The 18,694-nt window shown below is 41.7% G+C and overlaps 1 protein-coding gene across 1 annotated transcript in view; it reads right to left on the reverse strand.

The window, feature by feature from the left end:
• The window catches only part of SELENOF (selenoprotein F), a 207,719-nt gene that overhangs the window by 58,896 nt on the left and 130,129 nt on the right, over positions 1–18,694 (reverse strand). The window contains exon 3 of the mRNA XM_069641734.1: positions 8,616–8,679. Within this exon, the coding sequence (XP_069497835.1) occupies positions 8,616–8,679 (64 nt within the window). The remainder of the gene's footprint in view (positions 1–8,615; positions 8,680–18,694) is intronic.

Genomic DNA, 18,694 nt, shown 5'->3' on the forward strand with positions numbered 1-18,694 from the left:
GGAAAAGGCTATGTCAGAGGCAGATAAGGAAGAGCTGTGGTCCAAAGTTGGAGGGGAAATCTGAGAGGAGAGAGAGAGAGAGAGAGAGCGAGAGAGAGCGAGAGAGAGCGAGAGAGAGCGAGAGAGAGCGAGAGAGAGCGAGAGAGAGCGAGAGAGAGCGAGAGAGAGCGAGAGAGAGCGAGAGAGAGCGAGAGAGAGCGAGAAAGAAAGAGAGAGAAAGAGAGAGAAAGAGAGAGAAAGAGAGAAAGAAAAAGAGAGAAAGAAAGAAAAAGAGAGAGAAAGACACCTTTTTTTCCGCACTCATTGTTTTTCCATTGATTTGAACACTGCTTCTTTTGACTTTGGAGTCTGACAAACTCCATAGGCATCATCTTTTTACATTGTGTCACACAGCACCTTCAGTGCAGTGACGCAGGGAAGTCTTCCAGATTTCCCAAAGGTTTAAATACCTTCTCTTGGTTAAACTACTGTTTCCAAGAGCAGTGAAGTGAAATGGACTTTAATTACATTGTAACTTTCTAGACCCAGCACACACTATCTTACAATAGGGTGCTGGAGGGGTTACTTAGTATCCCCTTTGTCTAGTTTCTCATGTAACATTTTTATGTTACCCTTTCTACAATCAATGGCTGGTGGCATTGGTGGCAGTGGTTTACTTTTGCCTACCATTGTGCGTTTCTACTGCGGACTGCAATTCCAGCAAAGCACCCATGGCTGCCCATTTTGTCAAAATGGCCCCAGTCTTTCTTTTCACCATTTCTTGAAGGAAAAGTCCTCCTTGAGATTTACTCTACGAGCCAAACCAGGTTTGGATCCTTTGTACTTTTTGTCTTTGGCGGGATTCACTGGTGAAGCCCACCTCTGACCCCAGCGTGTCTGGCAGGGCAGGAAGTGATGGAAGTGCCCGAAACTGCCTTTGCTTAACCCCCTTGGTTACAGGAATGCACCCAAATGTAATTGGCTGGCTGGCTGTCCTTAGAGGACAGCCACCCTGCTGTGTGAGTGACAGCGTGAATGGGAGAACCTGCATAAAAGGCAAGGCTTTTGGCTGGGAAGGCAGAGTCGACAGCTGGACAATGGAATCCGAAGAAGAACTTGGTAGAAACGCTTGCTGCAACTACTGGACCGTTGGTTTGCCCAGTGAAGCCCTGCTTCATTGCTGAGGCTCAGAATTCGCCTCGACTAGAGAAGCTCTGCAACAGATGACTTCTCCCTGGACAAATCCACCCCAAAGCAAACTTGTTTGGACATCGTCTCGGAGCTCGCTGTACTTCCATTGCTGCTGCAGGAACCGATTGCCAGGGAGAGTAACACCAGATCGAGTGCATCGTTTTTAAGTCGGACCCGAGCTCCAGGAAGATCCTCCGGACTCCCATGAAGCAGGACTGACGAGCCTGAGCGACCTCAACGAAGTGCTGAACCCCAGAAGCAAGTACATAGAGGTATCCGAGAACAGCGCTGGTGCTTGACTTGGTTGCCTTTGCAGAGTTGCTTGCAGCTTTGCCCCTCACAAGCCTCCCAGCTTGTGGCCCTACAGCGATTTCCATTTCTACTAAGATTTCTAAAACACTGTGCAAGACTTTTTACTTACCTGCAAGAAGTGCTTCAGCTCACCTAGACTTTTGCTCATACACCATTGGGTTTCCTGGCTCCCTGAAAGACTTCTTACTTCCGACTGTGTGCTTTAACTATCCCTCAAAAAAGTCACACATTAGATAAGTTGTGTAGCTGGGAACGGGTTAATTTACTTTGCATTGGAGGGTTCAAAAATTACTTCCCTGCTTAAGAATATATTTGTTAACCATTGTGTTATTCACTCATCATTTCCTTTTGACACTTATCTCAGTAATGCTCTAAATGTGCCAGTGATATATCAATGTCCACAGTGCCCTAGCTATTTAAGTCACCTCAGGGTGTAGGAAGTGTCTGTGTGCCATCCCAAGTGAGTATCTAGTGATTTTTTGAAACAGAGTGTGTAGTTTTGAAGTATAGTATTGTGTTACATATTTTGCTCCCTTCTAAAGAAGGCTTATTCAATGGACTGTTAAATTAATAAATAATTGTTTAATCAAGAAACCTTGAGTGTAAGTGTTTATTTGGATACTTGTCACTGAATCTCTGTGTAATAACCCTACAGCTCACAGTGACCCCTCTTGAGATAAGCATGGCTGCTCAGACACTCTAAACAAAAAGGACTGTTTATGGGATTACCAACTGTGTGTTGCCCAAAATCGTAGTCACACTGAAAAAACAGTTTTATCGAATGGGAATAGGTTTCAAAGTGCCAGCCTCTATGACTGGGCTTTCTAATTCATCTCTGGTGCACTGTGCTGTGCTAAAAAAAAACACATGCTAGACCACCTCGGTCTTTGCATGCGTCTGCTGCCTTACAGATGAAAGATATTGTTTGCTTTAATAGGTTTTCTCTGTGTTGGCAGGTGCAGGTTTTTCTAAATAAAAGAAAGATAATATTCTTCAATAGATTCCTCTCGAGGTTTTCTTCTGAAAGTTGGACCCCTGGTTAATTGGTGTGGGGGTCCTTTTTAGGAACGAGCTGGACCTGTGCGGGTAGAGATTTGCACTAGGTCTGGTATCCCTCCTTTAGTCTTGCATGCTGTGCCCCCTTTAAAATTCATCCATCTTTCCACAGCGGAATGCCCTTCAAAAAGCACAATTTGGGTATACCTTACGAGTAACTCTAACGGACTCCGAATATATCCACCACAGTAATCCCATCACCAGGTGCAGGAGTAACACTTACCTGGGGGCTCTCACTGGCACCAAACCGGAACATATCCCATTCAAACCACTTCAGTAATCACAACTCATGGTTTATTTATTTCTTTTGAAATTACCAGTATTCTGTAATACAAAACCCTGTTAAATGTATTTGTAATGTTCTTTAGAATCACACAACTCCAAAAACTATTTAAAAATAGCAATCCGCTTGGCCACTTGCATTTCGTTTTGGTAATTGCCCATTCCTCAACCTTTCTTTCTGCTGTCCTACCCACTCAAACGCAGACAGTGTCTCGCCTCTGCACGATGTCGAACACTCCCAGTGTTACCATCTGTGGGATGTAAATCACACGCTCCCGAATCTACCCCATACCAATTCCTGTCAGATGCAATATATCCTACACAGAGGCTTCCATAGCTCAAGCACACCCGAGGTGGTCCTGTGCCCTCCAGCTTTCCTACGTACGAACTCTGAGGTGTCCCGTCCCTGTGTACGCGAGCCGTTGCACATTGTCAACTCAGCCCAGTTTCCAAAACGCCTGCTAAACCGGAAATGCAGTGGCATCCTCCACCACAGGATCTGTCTGCGCGCCACTAGCGCGCTCTTTCAACTAGCCCAGCGTGCATTCGGAGCGGCCTTACTGGAATTCAGAGAACGCGACCATTCTACTGGATTCCCAATGGTCCGTTTCCTCATCACCACATTAGCACATTATTTTAGCATGAATCCAACTATCCCCTCAATAAATAGCAGGCTTTTTGCCTCCACAACTGTGCTGCCTGTTGTAGAGCTCTTCGCATGTTGTGCACCTGATGTCTAAATTGTGCATGTAATTGCAACAAAGATGTTACCAGCTGTGTAATTGTAATGCAGCTCGCCTTCAAAAACATAATATGCCAGTTTCCATTAACACAGATTCTGTGCTCCCACTTGTAGACTATCCAAAAACAACTTCTTGGTTTAAAACAGGTACTCTGTAAAACAAGGGACAGTCTAACTCTGGTGTCGAACGTGGTATTTAAGGTTCACAACCTCCTCACTCAAGTCTATAAGGAGACCGCATTCGATGAACACATCGAGTCCCTTCATCGCTGTATCAAATCTTTTGATTAGCCTCTGTTCCAAGCTATCTAACCGTTTTTTCTGCATTTGTTTTTTCTAACTTAGTTTGCCACTGTAACACCACAAACCAAAATATATCTTCTGCAGTAGGTCATTTCAAAATGTAGTGCTCAACTAAAGGTTTGTCTGGCATTGACAAGGTAAAAAACTCTGATGTTGCTCCAGTCCAAACACCAACAAGATTTAAAAAGATATATATATATTCACATTCACTGACAAAAGTTTGTCAAAAAGGGACGTTATGCTTACAAGTAAAACCGAAAAATGTCAGAAATGCGCCAGTCATGGTAAGCTAAGCAACCATAACTCACGCCACCACTGTTCACTGCTAAAACTAACACCCAGGACATCAAAGATGACATCACAAATGTCATTGATGGCATCACATATATGGGCCACTTGTTTTTGTTCACCGACAGAATAAGAAAATTCAAAAGGTGCTATATATCTTGACGTTAACTTTGTCATATGTTTCCTTACACGGGGCAATAAGCAGGCCTCAAACACACAATTCATTTGTATACATGAAGATAAACGTTTATGTTATTAGCATTTTCTGATGATGCCGTTTCTTTTTTCCTTCCTTACTTTAGTTTGTCTACGTGTGCCTCGGATTTGTATGCATTGTGGGTCTGCATATCTATTGTTTGTACTAGCACAAGTGTGTAGCAAGTCTTGAATTGTTAGCTAGTTATTACATGTTTAACATTACTCAAAACTCGAGTAGCATTCATTATTTAAAAAAATGACAAGATTATAGATATTGTACTTCTATGGTGCATGCTGCAGCCATTACCTACGTTTATGATTGATTAGGTTCTTGTATTAACAACACTCCAATACAATGTTGTTTAGATGAGTACATTCTTTAATAGATTCAGTAGTTCATGATCGGTCTCTCAATCACCCCTGATTTCTTGTTACCAACATTATAAACACAACCCCTTGTAGGGACTTTTCATCAAAATTAAATTCACATGTTATGTCATCAGTGATGTCATCTTTGATGTATTGGTTGTTAGTCTTAGCAGTGCACAGTGGTGGTGGTGGTGGTGGTGGTGGTGTGAGTTATGGTTGCTTAGTTTACCATAACTGACGAATTTGAGGTTTTTTGGTTTTACTTGTAACCATAATGTCCCTTTAACAAATGTTTTTCAGTGAATTTCATGTGTTTTTACCAGTGCATGCTATTTACCTACATCTTACTAACATCACACCTACCAATATAACAACATTTCACCATAAAACTCTGCCATCTCCCACCTTCTAGCATAATTTTTAACACTTCTATACACTATTCACACCTTTTTTCATAGTTTTTGCGGCCGTTGACGTCCGCGAACTTCTGACGTCATCACAGACCTTCCAGATAATGCCACGCAACCATGCGCGCTTGCACGCAGCATGATGACATGTACGCACTTCGCGATCAGTTCGTGATTTGAGGACAGGTCGGAACTGCATTTTCTACTGATCTAGGAACTTTCAAGCTCAAAATGTACCCTTGCACAGCTCCTACACCTATTCTTACTCATTATTGATTAACAATCTGGTACAAAGCACATACTTGGAAGAATATTAGAAGAAATATTTGTCTTAGAATTGGCATGCGCTATCGCCTTCCCTCCTCCCCAAGAGCCACCACTACCACCAACTGGAGGACCGACACAACAAAAAAAGTGCAGTACGTCCAAAGACAATGAAGAGGACCAAAAAGATAAGGTAGAGGAAGTGCCTACCTCTAGCACCCATAGAGAATCATGGATGTGGCAGTTCTTTACCACTGTTGGGAATGTACCAATGGCTTAAGTTACTGAAGTGAAATTCACAGAGTGCAACTTTGTACTCAGTCGCGGACTACCTGGACAGTACTCCTACACAACCACATGCTGCCACACCAAATCCAACCACTGCAACGCTCTCAGAAAGGTTGTTCCTTTCTTAGCAGGTAGTAGGCCGTCTTCCCCCACCTCATCTTCCTCGGCCAATAATGTAGCCACACAGCCTACTTCTGTGGGACAAAGTCCCACCAGCTACTTTGCAAGCAATAAAAGAGGCTGTTCATCCATATATTTAGACAACAGTCCTCCCAATATACTGCAACACACCACTCTGCAGGGGGAAGCAATCTCAAAGTGCTTTTGAAGCTGTAATCAAGGAGCATGAGAAACACTGCCACTACCTTAGAAGTACACACGCGCAACATCTTCCCCTGTCCACCTGCCCCTCCATATTAATGCTTGGTGCCTCTTCCCGCATTTCCCTCCCCACCTTGCGTTCAAACCTCTCCAGCAAAAAGAAAAAAAAAAAAATCAATAAACAAAAGAATGGTTCCTTTAGTGTCCACCTTTCACAGTTAAAAAATAGATCTTATAAACTGCATCTACTTTACATTTCTCAGTAAAGTACATAGACTCAAGAATTTCCAACATTTCCATTAGCATTTTGTGTTATGCTAATGGGAATAATGTGGCGTTCATCCCCGTTCCAGGGACTGGAATGGGGGATAACGGCCCGGCAGCCCAAGTTATCGGCCAACGCAAGGGCGGATAACAAGGGCTGTGGACCGTTACCCCCTGTTCCAGCCCCTGCAATGGGGGACGAAGGCCAGTAGCACCCCGAGTTCCCAAAGTGGCAACTCTGGTTTTTAGGAAAAAAAAGAAAAAGATACCGGGACACCAGAGCCCATCTCTTCAGTTTGCATGGCAGCCTGCAGAAGGCAAAGAGAACCCTATGACCATATTACCACGAGCACATTTTGTTTTCCCTTTCAAACCTACCCCACTTTCGAATAACTTCACCACATAGCCGGTCCCAGGTCGACATGGCCACTTTAACCGCATTTGTCGTCCCTCGTGGTCATGGGCAGTAGCCAGATTGTCCGGGTCTTGGCCTTCTTGCCATGACCCGCACAATCTGGCCACTGCCCATGGCCAAAAGCTATTCCTCAGTCACCAAAGGTACATCACTATTTTTTGTACCTACATTATGACACTTGTCAAAATATAAAACACAGGCCCATTTGCAAAACCATGCTTTAAGGCCCTTGCCAAAGCTCCTTACACAGGTTTGCTGGAAGTGCCCCCACGTTTTATTTTTCAAAAGTTAAAATGTATGTACATACAATAGTCATTACTTAGCCTTCCCTTGACAAAATCAATTCAGACTTTACACAAACATTCAAGGTTGGGACTAAAAACTTTCTGAAAACGTTTGTCCACATTCGTTAAACAGCAACAAAGTTCTGAGCAATCTAAAAATGTGAGACCCCCCCCGCTCTAATTCAATCCCCTCTTGACAAAATCCCACCAAACTTTGCAAAAACATGTATATCTAGATTTAAAATCGTTTTGCATACTTTTGTTCGATTTGTCAAATGGCACCACATTTATAAGCCTTTACAATATTTTGGGACCCCCTCTAATTTTGTTCCCTCTTGACAAAACAGCTCCACACTTTACAAAACCATTCAGAATGAGGTCTAGAATAAAATTCCAAACTTCCATGTAATTTCATTGCATGGCACCGAAGTTATAAGCCATCCACAAACTGCTTTTCACCAACCCTGCAATGCAGAAATAGGCACAGATGTCCCCGAACATCCGAAGTGTTCGTGAATATCACAGGACTGTACCCGAACATCCGGAATGTTGGCGGACTTCGAGGATAAAAACTGTCAGTGTTTTTTTCTTATGTCCATATCCCATCCCAATCACCCCTCAGCTCCCCAGAGATTATTTGATAAGTTTGACAAGTGCAAAGTTGTGATTTTTTAATATGTTTTTACCGCGGCTGTCCACTAATCCAACATGGCGGGCGTTTCCAAAAATCTTCACTTCACGCTTTTCACCATACAATGAGTGGGAGCATCACATCGCCCTCTAGGCCAATTGAATGCCTGTCCGCAGACCGAACCCAGATATCACCAATTATTTTTACCTACTCATGGGCAGTTTTTTTTTTTTTAAACTACTGGACGGATTTACACCAAATTTACAAAAGCACGCTTCGGGACCAAGTCACAGCTCCTACTGCAAAATTTGATGAAATTCCGTCCAGCAGTTTGGGCTGTAAACGTGAGCAACATTTTGTTTCCATTGCGTCTATGGAAAAAACTGCAATTTTGGGACACCCCTATAACTTTGCCCCCCCTGTTGAGGAAACCTCACTAAACTTTGCAGAATTAGTCTGACGCGGCCATATACATATTTTGCAAAATCTGGTAAGGATTCGTCCAAGGGGAAATGGGGGCAAAGTTATAAGCCGCCCAAAAAGTGCTCTCCCTATGGGTTGAGCAACTTAACCATAGCAGGCCCTGTATAATATATATATGACATTTGTGGATGTGTTTGTGTCTGTTCGACATGTTCAGCATACTTCCCAACATGCTACAAACCTGAACTTTGGCTTGTGGGTAGGTTCCATGGTGTAGACAATGCAACAAGTATCTTATCGGATGCTCCCACTCAAAGTAGCTGAAACCGATGTACGGGATTCATGCTTTTCTCATGGTTTCCATGGTCAGCTTTATGTGGCTTGCTCCAGAGTTGTAAACAAAGATAATTTGTTCACACTAGCTCCTACATGAAGGACTAGCAATATTGTCTACAACGAAGCATTGGTTTAGTTTATTAAATTAACTTAAAACTTGGACTTAAGTAGGAATTACTGTGCGAAGCACGGGTACACCAGCTAGTATTTTATAAACTAACATTGAAAAAAAGAAATCTTAGTGAATTTCAACTTTATTTACCTTGGACTTGAGGGAACCTCCCCAATTTTCATCCGCATACTTCAAGAATAGCCCCTGCGTAAAGCTGTAATAGAAGCAAACAAAGATGTGTTAGGACATACAAATCTTTACCAAACCAGTTTAATAATTTCCTTTTCAAAAAATGTTTGGCCCATATAAGTGATTAAGCGTGATAAAAGCGTATGTGGCTGGAAGACTGAAATCCTTTTTAAAATCTAAACAAAGTAGCTTTATGTTGAAGGCACATCACACTATATAATATTTTGAAGCAGAAATAAATAGTTTTTGAAAATGACTAAAGCACTTTATGAGCAAGGCTTGTGTCATGGTCTACTCTGCTACTTGCTCTCTTAACAATGTCTGACCAGTCTCTACTTATGTCATGAAGACAACTGTTTATTCTAAGCCTACAGATAAGAATAGTATTTTACTGGATTCAAGTTTTCACCCAAGAACCACCATAGAGAGTATCTCATTTAGTCCGTTCTTATCTAAGAATAATTTCAGATAATTTGTTCGAAAAACCTGTGAACTATCTGAGGTTTTCAAGAAAAGAGGTTATTCAATCGATACTATTCAGACAACGGCTTAGAAAGTGAATGTCACTGCAAGGACAGAAACTTTAGCAAAACGAGTAAAGGACTCGTCTTCTAAATTAGTATATGTGAAAACCTACTCACAACAGAGCCCTAAAATTAAACGCATCATAAAATCCAGTTGGGAAATCTTACACCTGGATCCAACACTAGCAGAAACATTTCCAACGTACTGATTTTCACGTACAAAAAAAGCTATGGGATTAAGTAGTAAGAACGGATATCAGCGCACCGAAGATTAAACCTGCATTTTACAGAGGGACTCTCCTATGCATGAGCTGCCAACATTTATTTATTTTATTTTTTTTTATTTTTTTATTTTTACATTTATAAAACGCTCACACAGCCCGCAGGCATCGAGGCGCTGTTTGTTTTTCTTAGTTGCGTAATTGTGTTTGTTTGTCTTAGTTACGTATTTATAACGCGCTTAAAGACCCAGAGGTTTCTAAGCGCGGACCCGGGAATCGAACCTGTGTTGCTTCGTGTCGTCTTGCTTCCAAGACGCACACTCTGCTGCTGAGCTATACTCCATTGTAACAACATAGTTTAAGGTCAGTCTCTCAACCATCCATACACAGGGAAAACATTAAAAACAAACTTCAACTTGTGACTCCACTAATGTAGTATATTGTGACACACCCTGAAGTACTTTACATTTCAGATATAAGTTATTGTGTAATAACTGTAAGTGGTTGTAATTTTGACAGATTGAAAAATGTAACATTTGTTGACCATTTAAATGTGAATCACAAAACTGCATGAGAAAAATACTTAAGAACGATATTGACAATAGCAATGTTAAAAATGTGATTAAGTGTAACTTACAGACATATGACAGTGTCATTTTATTTGGGAAACACATACTAAGCAATAACTCAGTGACCGAAACTGGAAAATCTCTAGAACGCATCAGGTCCATTGACTGTTTTATTTCAAGTTACAAAATATGGAACTTGAACATTCTATGTCATTCTGAAAATGTTATACAGTGTCCGTTAGAACATGCCTAGAAGTCATATTTAAACAATAGACTGCGATCAACCTGGTCAATGAGCTTGAATTCTACATTACAATTATTGCCTATAGAAATTAACTATATTAGAGCGAAATTGTATATCTTACTCTAGCAAAGTTCTAAATGTCGAGGATCAGTGAACAGGGTCTGCACGTATATTAAAAAACTGACGATGGCAGACATAATTCCATGTGAGCTGAATTGCACATTTTATTTTCGCTTAGTCGAAATATTTTAAGATTGAGCCAATGGACAGGAGTATGATCGCCAGTAAACTCGATTTTGGGGGTCACATAGGAGTTTCAGGAACAAAACATGACATCATGTGACATGTCACGGCCCGCATTCTTGCGTGCAATAGTCACATCACAACAATATTACGCAATCGCGGGACGGGAGGGTGCTTGTTGCTGCCGTGTCCGTACGCGATTCGCCTACTGAATCTATGTGAAATGGACATGCTATTTGAGCTCAGTGGAAGCACTCAGGTAAGCGCATTTAGCTAGGAAATGTTACACTGGGAAATTACACTGGGAAATTATATTTTAAACGCGTACGATATGGATCGAGTGACCTGCAACACTTTACATTTGCAGGGAACGAATGTAGTCTCTTTGCTTGCGTGCCTTATACCAGCACACGGCAGTGTAGCGAGACACATGCAAGTGCATCCTTTTTTTAAAAATGAGCAGCTGCCAAATTCTCACATTAAACATCAGTGTTATGCTTAAAACAATACAATATCTCTTACGTCCTCAGGGAAATGACTAGAGAGTCATCATGAGCATTGATGCTTGATCAAATACAGAAGTTACAATTCAAACACATGAAGCAAGTTAAGGTTGGTAGTTCCACCCATTTTTATCAATCAAGCTAATTTTCACCACTACACGACCGTGAGGTCGTTAATTACATCAATTAGAATTGTTAAACATAAGAACTATGTTTTTTTTATTTACAGAAAATCACTGAGTCTATTGCACCTAAAGAAGTGTTTGTAACTCTAAACACGTAGTGTTAGTTCTCCTGTCAACCTAATCACTCACCAGATTCGGATTTGGATTAACCTGTGGGGTACATTTACCAGCCCAGCAGAAATCCCCTACGCTGCCCAACTGCATTTTCAGTAGTTACAAGAAGAATGGCTGCGCTGACTCTGTTGAGCACATAGGGGGTGAGATGAAACATAGAACACCCTGAGAATTGCTGCAGTTATTTTCTTCATGTGCACCAAAAAGAAGAATTAAAAAGCAGCCTGGTGCAGTGCTGCTATGCTGAAAGCTCAAGATTACCAACTGAAAGAGAAAATGTTCTGTGTTTAAAATGACTGCGCACTGATGCTATTTCCATCTTTTCAACATTACACAGTTTGGTTGCTGATAAGACACATTCATGCCCATCTAGCTTCAGGTTATACACCAGCAAAGGAGGGCAGTCCTCCCTGAAAGGCATTATGTGTCAAGTAGAATCTGTGAAATAGCAGAGAAATTCACTCCAGGCCGTACAGCAAGCGTTTACTTTTGCAACAAAATAACACAGGCAAACTCTTCCCAAGAGGCTCTCTCTCTCTCTCTCCCTTTGCTTATGTCAGTTTCAAAGAACCCTTTTCTTGATCAGATTCCTGTGTATAAGAAACTGACCAGAGCTATGGAAATGTGCAGAATGAAGATGCAAGGAAAATCGCATTTGTAAATGACTAATGAAAGTAAAATGAACCTGTATTACTTTGCTTTGCAAAAACAATGAAAGGACACTTTTAAAGCTAAAATGTGCAGTCATCCCAATATTCACAAAGAAACAGCATTATCTGTGTGGAACTGAGGTGGTTTAAATGTACATTATACTTTACTAAAGACTTGGTTTCTGTGACAGAAAGTAAGAAAGAAATGTATGTTTGAAAACAGCAGAATAAAGGAACCTGGGGAGGAAATTCAAAGACACTAAACCTTCCTGGGACGGGAATCCCCCCCACAATCTATGAATGGGTCAAGGTGTGGGAATTTGCAACCTCGTCAGACTTCATGGTATTTCTCCAGCCAGGAACAATGGATCAGAGGATCTGGCCTGGTCACGGGCAAGTGTGAATTCCTGGTGACGCCTCTTCAGCTGCATCTGCCAGAATGAAAGGTTGCTATGGTAGCCCTGCCGCCCAGAGCCGACACAGTGGGGGTAGGACGACTGGGGAAATCATAAGGACCGCCCTCCAGTGACACATGCCATCCACTTGATTTAAAGGACTTGATATCACACCATTTATTTCAGTAACCTAAAGAAACAGTAATTTGAAATTATGACAGTTTTAATATCATTGTTGCGCCATTAAAATAAGACATTGCAGGTTTTTCTGATATGTGGTGCACGCAAATGCCAGAAAAATGTCATTTCTGGGGAAAGCGTACATGGTACAGTTTTGCAACTTAATGAACATATGCCCAGTGATAATATGTATATATGTAGACAAATGTAGAATTTTAGGTGAAATGTTTTGCATGGAAATGGCGAAAGATTGCCAGGAGAACAACACAATATCGCACAAACTTGGCTTTGGACAAAAATGTCATTTGTGAAATATGGAATCTGCCCATTTAATTTTCCTGATGATGACATTTGTAAATACAAGTGTTTTGCTCCATAGCTGATTTTGGTAGAACAAAGAACATTGTAAAAACACACACACTAAAACTGAGCCACTTCCTTCAGTCCAATCTGCTTACAGGGAGGCAGCAACACTGACCTATCTGATTAAGGAGGTATATCTAGCTTAGTTCTGCCCACATAGTAAAAAATCCTCCGATGCCATCTGATCTATATAAGATGGAGATATACAGACGGTCAGGACATTAAAAAACCCAAGGTTCTAGAAAATCTAGCATTCAAAAATCAACATCCAGAGATCCAGGCATTCCACATTCACCCTGCAAGTTTCAAGATTCCAGTGCCAGGCCAGGGGTAGCTGACAGCAGATCCAGGCAGAACCTCTTACCCAGGCTGAACCTCTAATCCAGAATTAAATGCTACAAAGATCCCAATAATTTGAGAAGGCTGCCAAATCCTTTTGGGATTATCCAGTGACCAGACCTGCTTTGCCCAGCTGATGCACTCTGCTGTCCACATGACCAGACCCTGGTTGCCCCGCTGTGTCCCTAGCGGAGAGCCCAGCTGTTGCCCAAGTGACCAGATCTTTGTCCAGTGTCCCGAGGCCCGGCTGGCTGTCCAAACTATTCCATTCAAGTGCTTGTTGTAAGTATTTCCCTTCCCCAGTAACCCAAAAAACTGTATCCCTTGCTTTGTAACCTGGTATATGTCCAATGCCATAGAAATCCTATAAATACCCTAACAAAATACTTAAAATTGTCAGAATCCTCTGTGCATCCGGTCCTTAGGAAAATCTGTGTTAATTTCCATGTGTTAGCACCATTCTTTCCAAATCATTTCAGTCCACTACAAGTCCTTAGTACTATTGAGAATAAATTAATTAATTCCCATATAAAGAGACACGGCGTAAATGGGTTAGAATTGCAAATCAACCTTTGTCGCAGGCAGCCTTCCTCTTTTCTAGCCATTAAAATACAGTCTCAGTAAAACCGATCTTCCCTGTGCAACTGCTTTCATTTTGATGCTAGATGCTCATCGCATCTAGATAGAATATGAAGGATAGCATGTGCCACACTTAGATGTCATCGTTAATTCTAGCTTCCGTCACTTCTAGACAGGGTTATGAATGTTAGCATGTGCTACACTTGAATGAAACGGAGGGATGACAAATTCCACACCTGGATGCAATAGTGAACGATAGAGGGCATCATACCTTGAAACATTGCAAGGACAGCAATGCCAACTAAATAATGCACTAACAACTTCAGCCCTCCACATACACCTCTCAAACTCTTAACACACACACACACAACCACAACCACAAGCCTAAATACAGCAATCCGCACAAACTTCACTACATTGCAACAACAAAACAAACCACACAGACTTGCACAACAGCACACGACGACTAAAGACCATAAAACACCCTGTGGGATGTTTCACCCCACTCATCCAAGCCCTACCTACAACAGTACTGTGCGGTGCTGGCCACAGAAACATCAGAATCGCCACTGGAAAGCATGCTGCTCGCTCAAAACCAGCCAAAAATGCACAGTAAAAACTGGAACAATAGGCTGCCACCCACTTTTGCCTAGATTAGTGAGCACAGGAGGTCACTGCCTAAAACCACCATTGGGCTACACACAGTAGCCTGAAACCATTTGGGTATAGCAATACTGATTGCCAAAAGAAACCCAGAGCTGCTGGGAATTCATTTTCTTGATGTCAAAAATTGCTAAAATCATGTCTCACAAAACAATTAAAAAGATCCCACCTCCTTGTTGGGGGGGTCAACATCATTCTCCCGCAAGAATCTACATGAATCTGAGGTCCACAGAAGTGCATCTATATTTCAACAAAGTATATTTTGAGGATTGCTTACTGGTAAGGCAGCTGTCAAAAATGGGTGCAATATCGGTGCTTGCCACTGACCGGCACTAGCGATCTAAATTCTGACAGGAGACCTTTATTTCTGAAGCTAAACAGGAACCTGAGTTAGCTGAGACTTCAAAAGGCTGGCTATTCATGGGAAGCCTTCACACCTAGCCTTCTCAGCAACAGCACAGGAAATCACATGGTCCTGTTGATTAATAGGGAGGAGATTTTCCCTGCAGCCTGGAGAAAGGAACAAACTCTTGCAATTGAATAGAATATGCTGATTTGGGTGTGCCTGAACAACACTGCTCTGGGGGAAGGCAAGACATCCGATCTCTGGGTCAAGCCAAGTTTCTAGGGGCAGGGACAAACCAATGGGTGTACTGAAGTAAAAGCAAATATATGTTTTATGAGAATACGGATAAGTAATTATACCAAGCGGACAAAAATGTACAATTGAGATTCTTAATATAAAAAATTCACTCACAATTTGAGACTAAGCTGGACGCCGTGGGATGTTCTGAGGCCAAGCCCCGTAATTATTAACATTGCAGACACAGTGTTTATGCTAGAAAAATGAAAGCTTACGGTCATACGCCCAGAGAGGGTGTGTACCTCCGTGTAAGATTTGATGCAAAAACCAATATTGTGAAACCCTTCAAAAGCGCAAAATGTTGTCATTTCTGAACCCAAGCTCGTATAAACATGTGACTTGAACCGAACTGTACCTTAAGCAATCTGTCTTGCAATTTAGATAATATTAACAAGTTGTGTATATTGTAAATATGTGTTTTATGAAAAAGAAGATATGCTGTACAGACACAGTGTCCTTTCCTTGAGCCATAAAGATGATACCTGATGACTCATTCTGACTCACAACTCCGTTCTCCAGTCAGAGGACAGTAAATCCTGTAACCTATCAGGATTCTCAGAGGGTTGGGCATAGGAAGTCAGCCTCCACACCCCCTTTGAGAACACAAAAAAAGACTGCTGAGACCCAGATAGACACTCATTTTTTCCAATACTCATCGATTCCTGCGCAGCAGGCTGCCTGACCATATCCAGACAGAAACTCCAGACTCCTGAGGCTGCAGAACTTAGACTCCAGAACCAAACTCTAGAACTAAACTCTAGAACCTTAAGCAGGGGCCAAACCCAAAAGCTGAACTCTTTTCAGAGGCCCCAGAATCCAGCAACCTAACCAAACTATTCAACAGCCGGGCGAGCTGTTTGATTCTGGCTAGAACCCTGTGCCAGACCCATATCCAGACCCAGAAAGCAGAGCTGTACCCAGAACCCGGCAGACCCAGACCGCTGTGCAGTGCCGATAGCAGACCAGAGGGCCTGCTTTGAGCAGAACCAGTGCCAGAGACCATCCCGTGGCGAGAGAACCACAGCCCAAACCTGACCAGATCTGTGACAAGGTCCATTCCCTTCCAAAACTAGGAGTGAGTATCTAGAACTTTCCAGAACCCATCTCTTAGTTTAAAGTAATCTTATTCAAACCATTTCAACCTGTCCAGAACTGCATAGAAATCGTGTGTCCATTCTGTGATTTCAAAGCTGCAAAAGTGTCATCTGTCATTCTGAAATCTTGACTTCATTTCTGAAAATCTACCTCCACAAAAAACGTTTGTATCTTTTGAACCGTATATTCCAACTCCTCATAGTTTTTCCGTAATCGCTGCTTCTTGCTTTCCACTGCTGAAATTCGTTTTCACTCCGATAATCATCCATGAATCCTTGCTAGTGTTGACCTGAACTAATTCAAAGTAGCTGTCACCTATCCTGAATCTCCTATAGGGAATTAAAATCATTTTAGCATATTTTTCACTTCATTGCAATCACATTTAAAAGTATTTGGCCTGTGTTTTAAAATCATCCCTGTTTTTCTAAGCTTGCTGGGGGGAACGGGAACTGAACTGCTTTTGATTGTATTCCTGAAAGCCTGTGTGCCCTCATTTCCATCCCTTCATATTGCATAGGGGGGAAGGGGAGTGAGTTGTCACAAGGGGAAAGTGATCATATTATCTCTTGTTGAATCCATATCTAGTTTTATTTCTGTGCCTGCATTCTTTCCATATTGCATTTCCTTGAACCGTAAAAGTATTCTCTGCTACTTTATCCTTCCTATTCCTACTCCTTTCTGATTAAAGAGTTATTACAATAGCGACATTACCAATACTGATCACTGTTCATAATATATTTATTTATTCATAAAAGTGATATATATTGTTTAATTTTTCCAATAAACCTTTTAATTTGCAAAACCAACCTACTTCTTGGCTCAGTGAGGTCAGGGGGATTGAAAGAGAGGGGCGTTATATAAGGGTTCATCATCCAGATTTAAGAACTTGACATACAAATATATGAATAAGGGCTTCCATTGGGCATCCCAGACTAGGCATTGACTTAGTTGGAGTGCTTGATTGAAGTCACTTACAACCCCAAACCCAGCCAACGGACCCACCGGGCTGAGGCTGCCAACAGCACATCACTGCTCTCTTGCACTTTTCCAGCTTATTCTTACTAACTAACCCCCCCCTTTCTCCCTTTTCAGAGCCGCCAGAGGACCACTCAGGTGGCGATAGTGTGCGCTACAAATATTCTTTAACATTAACAAGCTGATTTTTCCTTTCCCTTTAAGAATCCCATACTGTCATCCATCCAAAAGTCACCCTTTCACTGGCATATCATACCTGCTATGTGCCTTTGTACCTTGGCATTAAAACCGCATTCTGATTTTGTCTGTTTGGCCCATTTTCCAAGCCGTTTTGCTATTTTGAACCCACCACGTGTGATTCTTGCTGCACTGTGTTTCCTTCCATAGTCGATTTTCCATACTGTTTGCCAGTTGTTTAATACATTGCCTTGTAGCCTGCAAGTTTTCTTGCTTCTTTGATACAGCCATACACATTCTTGCCTTATCCATTCAAACGCACATGTAAAAACAACTGTTTATTAATTCCGAATGCCATTTTGCTCATTTTTCCAAGGGAGTTTCATTCGATTTTGCCTCCCATTGAGGGGTGGTAGGTCGGATTTTCATTCCAATTTTCGCCTAGTATACCCGACTCCTTGCTACTCATCTCCACCCACACAACATTTGGTTAGCTGGGGTTAGATGGGGTGTTGCATGGGGAATGCTTAACTGTGGTGACATTTAAAAGCACTACTCACAAATAAATCTTGCTTTCTTTCAATTGTGCATTGTGTCTCTTATGATAGAAGTTCAAACTAAGTGTATTCTATCATTTTATGGTGTAATTATCACCACACTGGTGAGTGCTGCCCTATTTTGAATGGGTTTGATTTTTATTCAAAATTAAAAAATAAATAAAAATATTCAATCATTACGCACCGGCCCGGTTCATGGTCCATTGCGACATGGGGTGTGCGTTAAAGGGGGTGTGAGACGGGTTGGTTGCCTTCTCAAAGCTGAATCCAAATTCATAAAATTTAAAAGCGTTTTAATTGTGCGCTACATCCCTTGCAGGTATAAAAAGAGTCCTGGTCTGTAGTGTGACGCCTCTTTAAAATCCTTAAACTAGTGATGAGAATATTAGATTGGACTCATGAATATAAACAAGCTTATTTTAATATGTTTAATCGAAAGACATGACAAACTGTCCCATTTGACAATTGTTCTCGTTTCTTGGTATCCCTTTAGCCAGGGATACCTTTAACAGGCACCTTGAAAGTACCTTAAAAAAACTAAAACTTGTTGAATTATATATACTTAGTTAGTGCACCCTTCCAAACAATTTCATTTTCAGTCTCTACTTAACCACATCTTCCTGGCTGTGTCAGGTGGATACTTCTACCAGAGTGAACTAAGGCAGAGATCCTTATCCAGAAAAGGGAGACTGTGGTGGTTGGACTAGACTAGATGTAATGCATGGCCCAGGGAAAAAGTATTGTGCATGGATGCTTGACTTAATAGACTTGAACTGCTGTGGGCTCAAATCGGACTTATGAGAGTGAGCTCCCCAGTCCAC

This window comes from Ambystoma mexicanum, chromosome 1q (genome assembly GCF_040938575.1).
Source record: "Ambystoma mexicanum isolate Mex_15411 chromosome 1q, UKY_AmexF1_1, whole genome shotgun sequence".
In the NCBI taxonomy this organism is placed as follows: Eukaryota; Metazoa; Chordata; class Amphibia; order Caudata; family Ambystomatidae; genus Ambystoma; species Ambystoma mexicanum.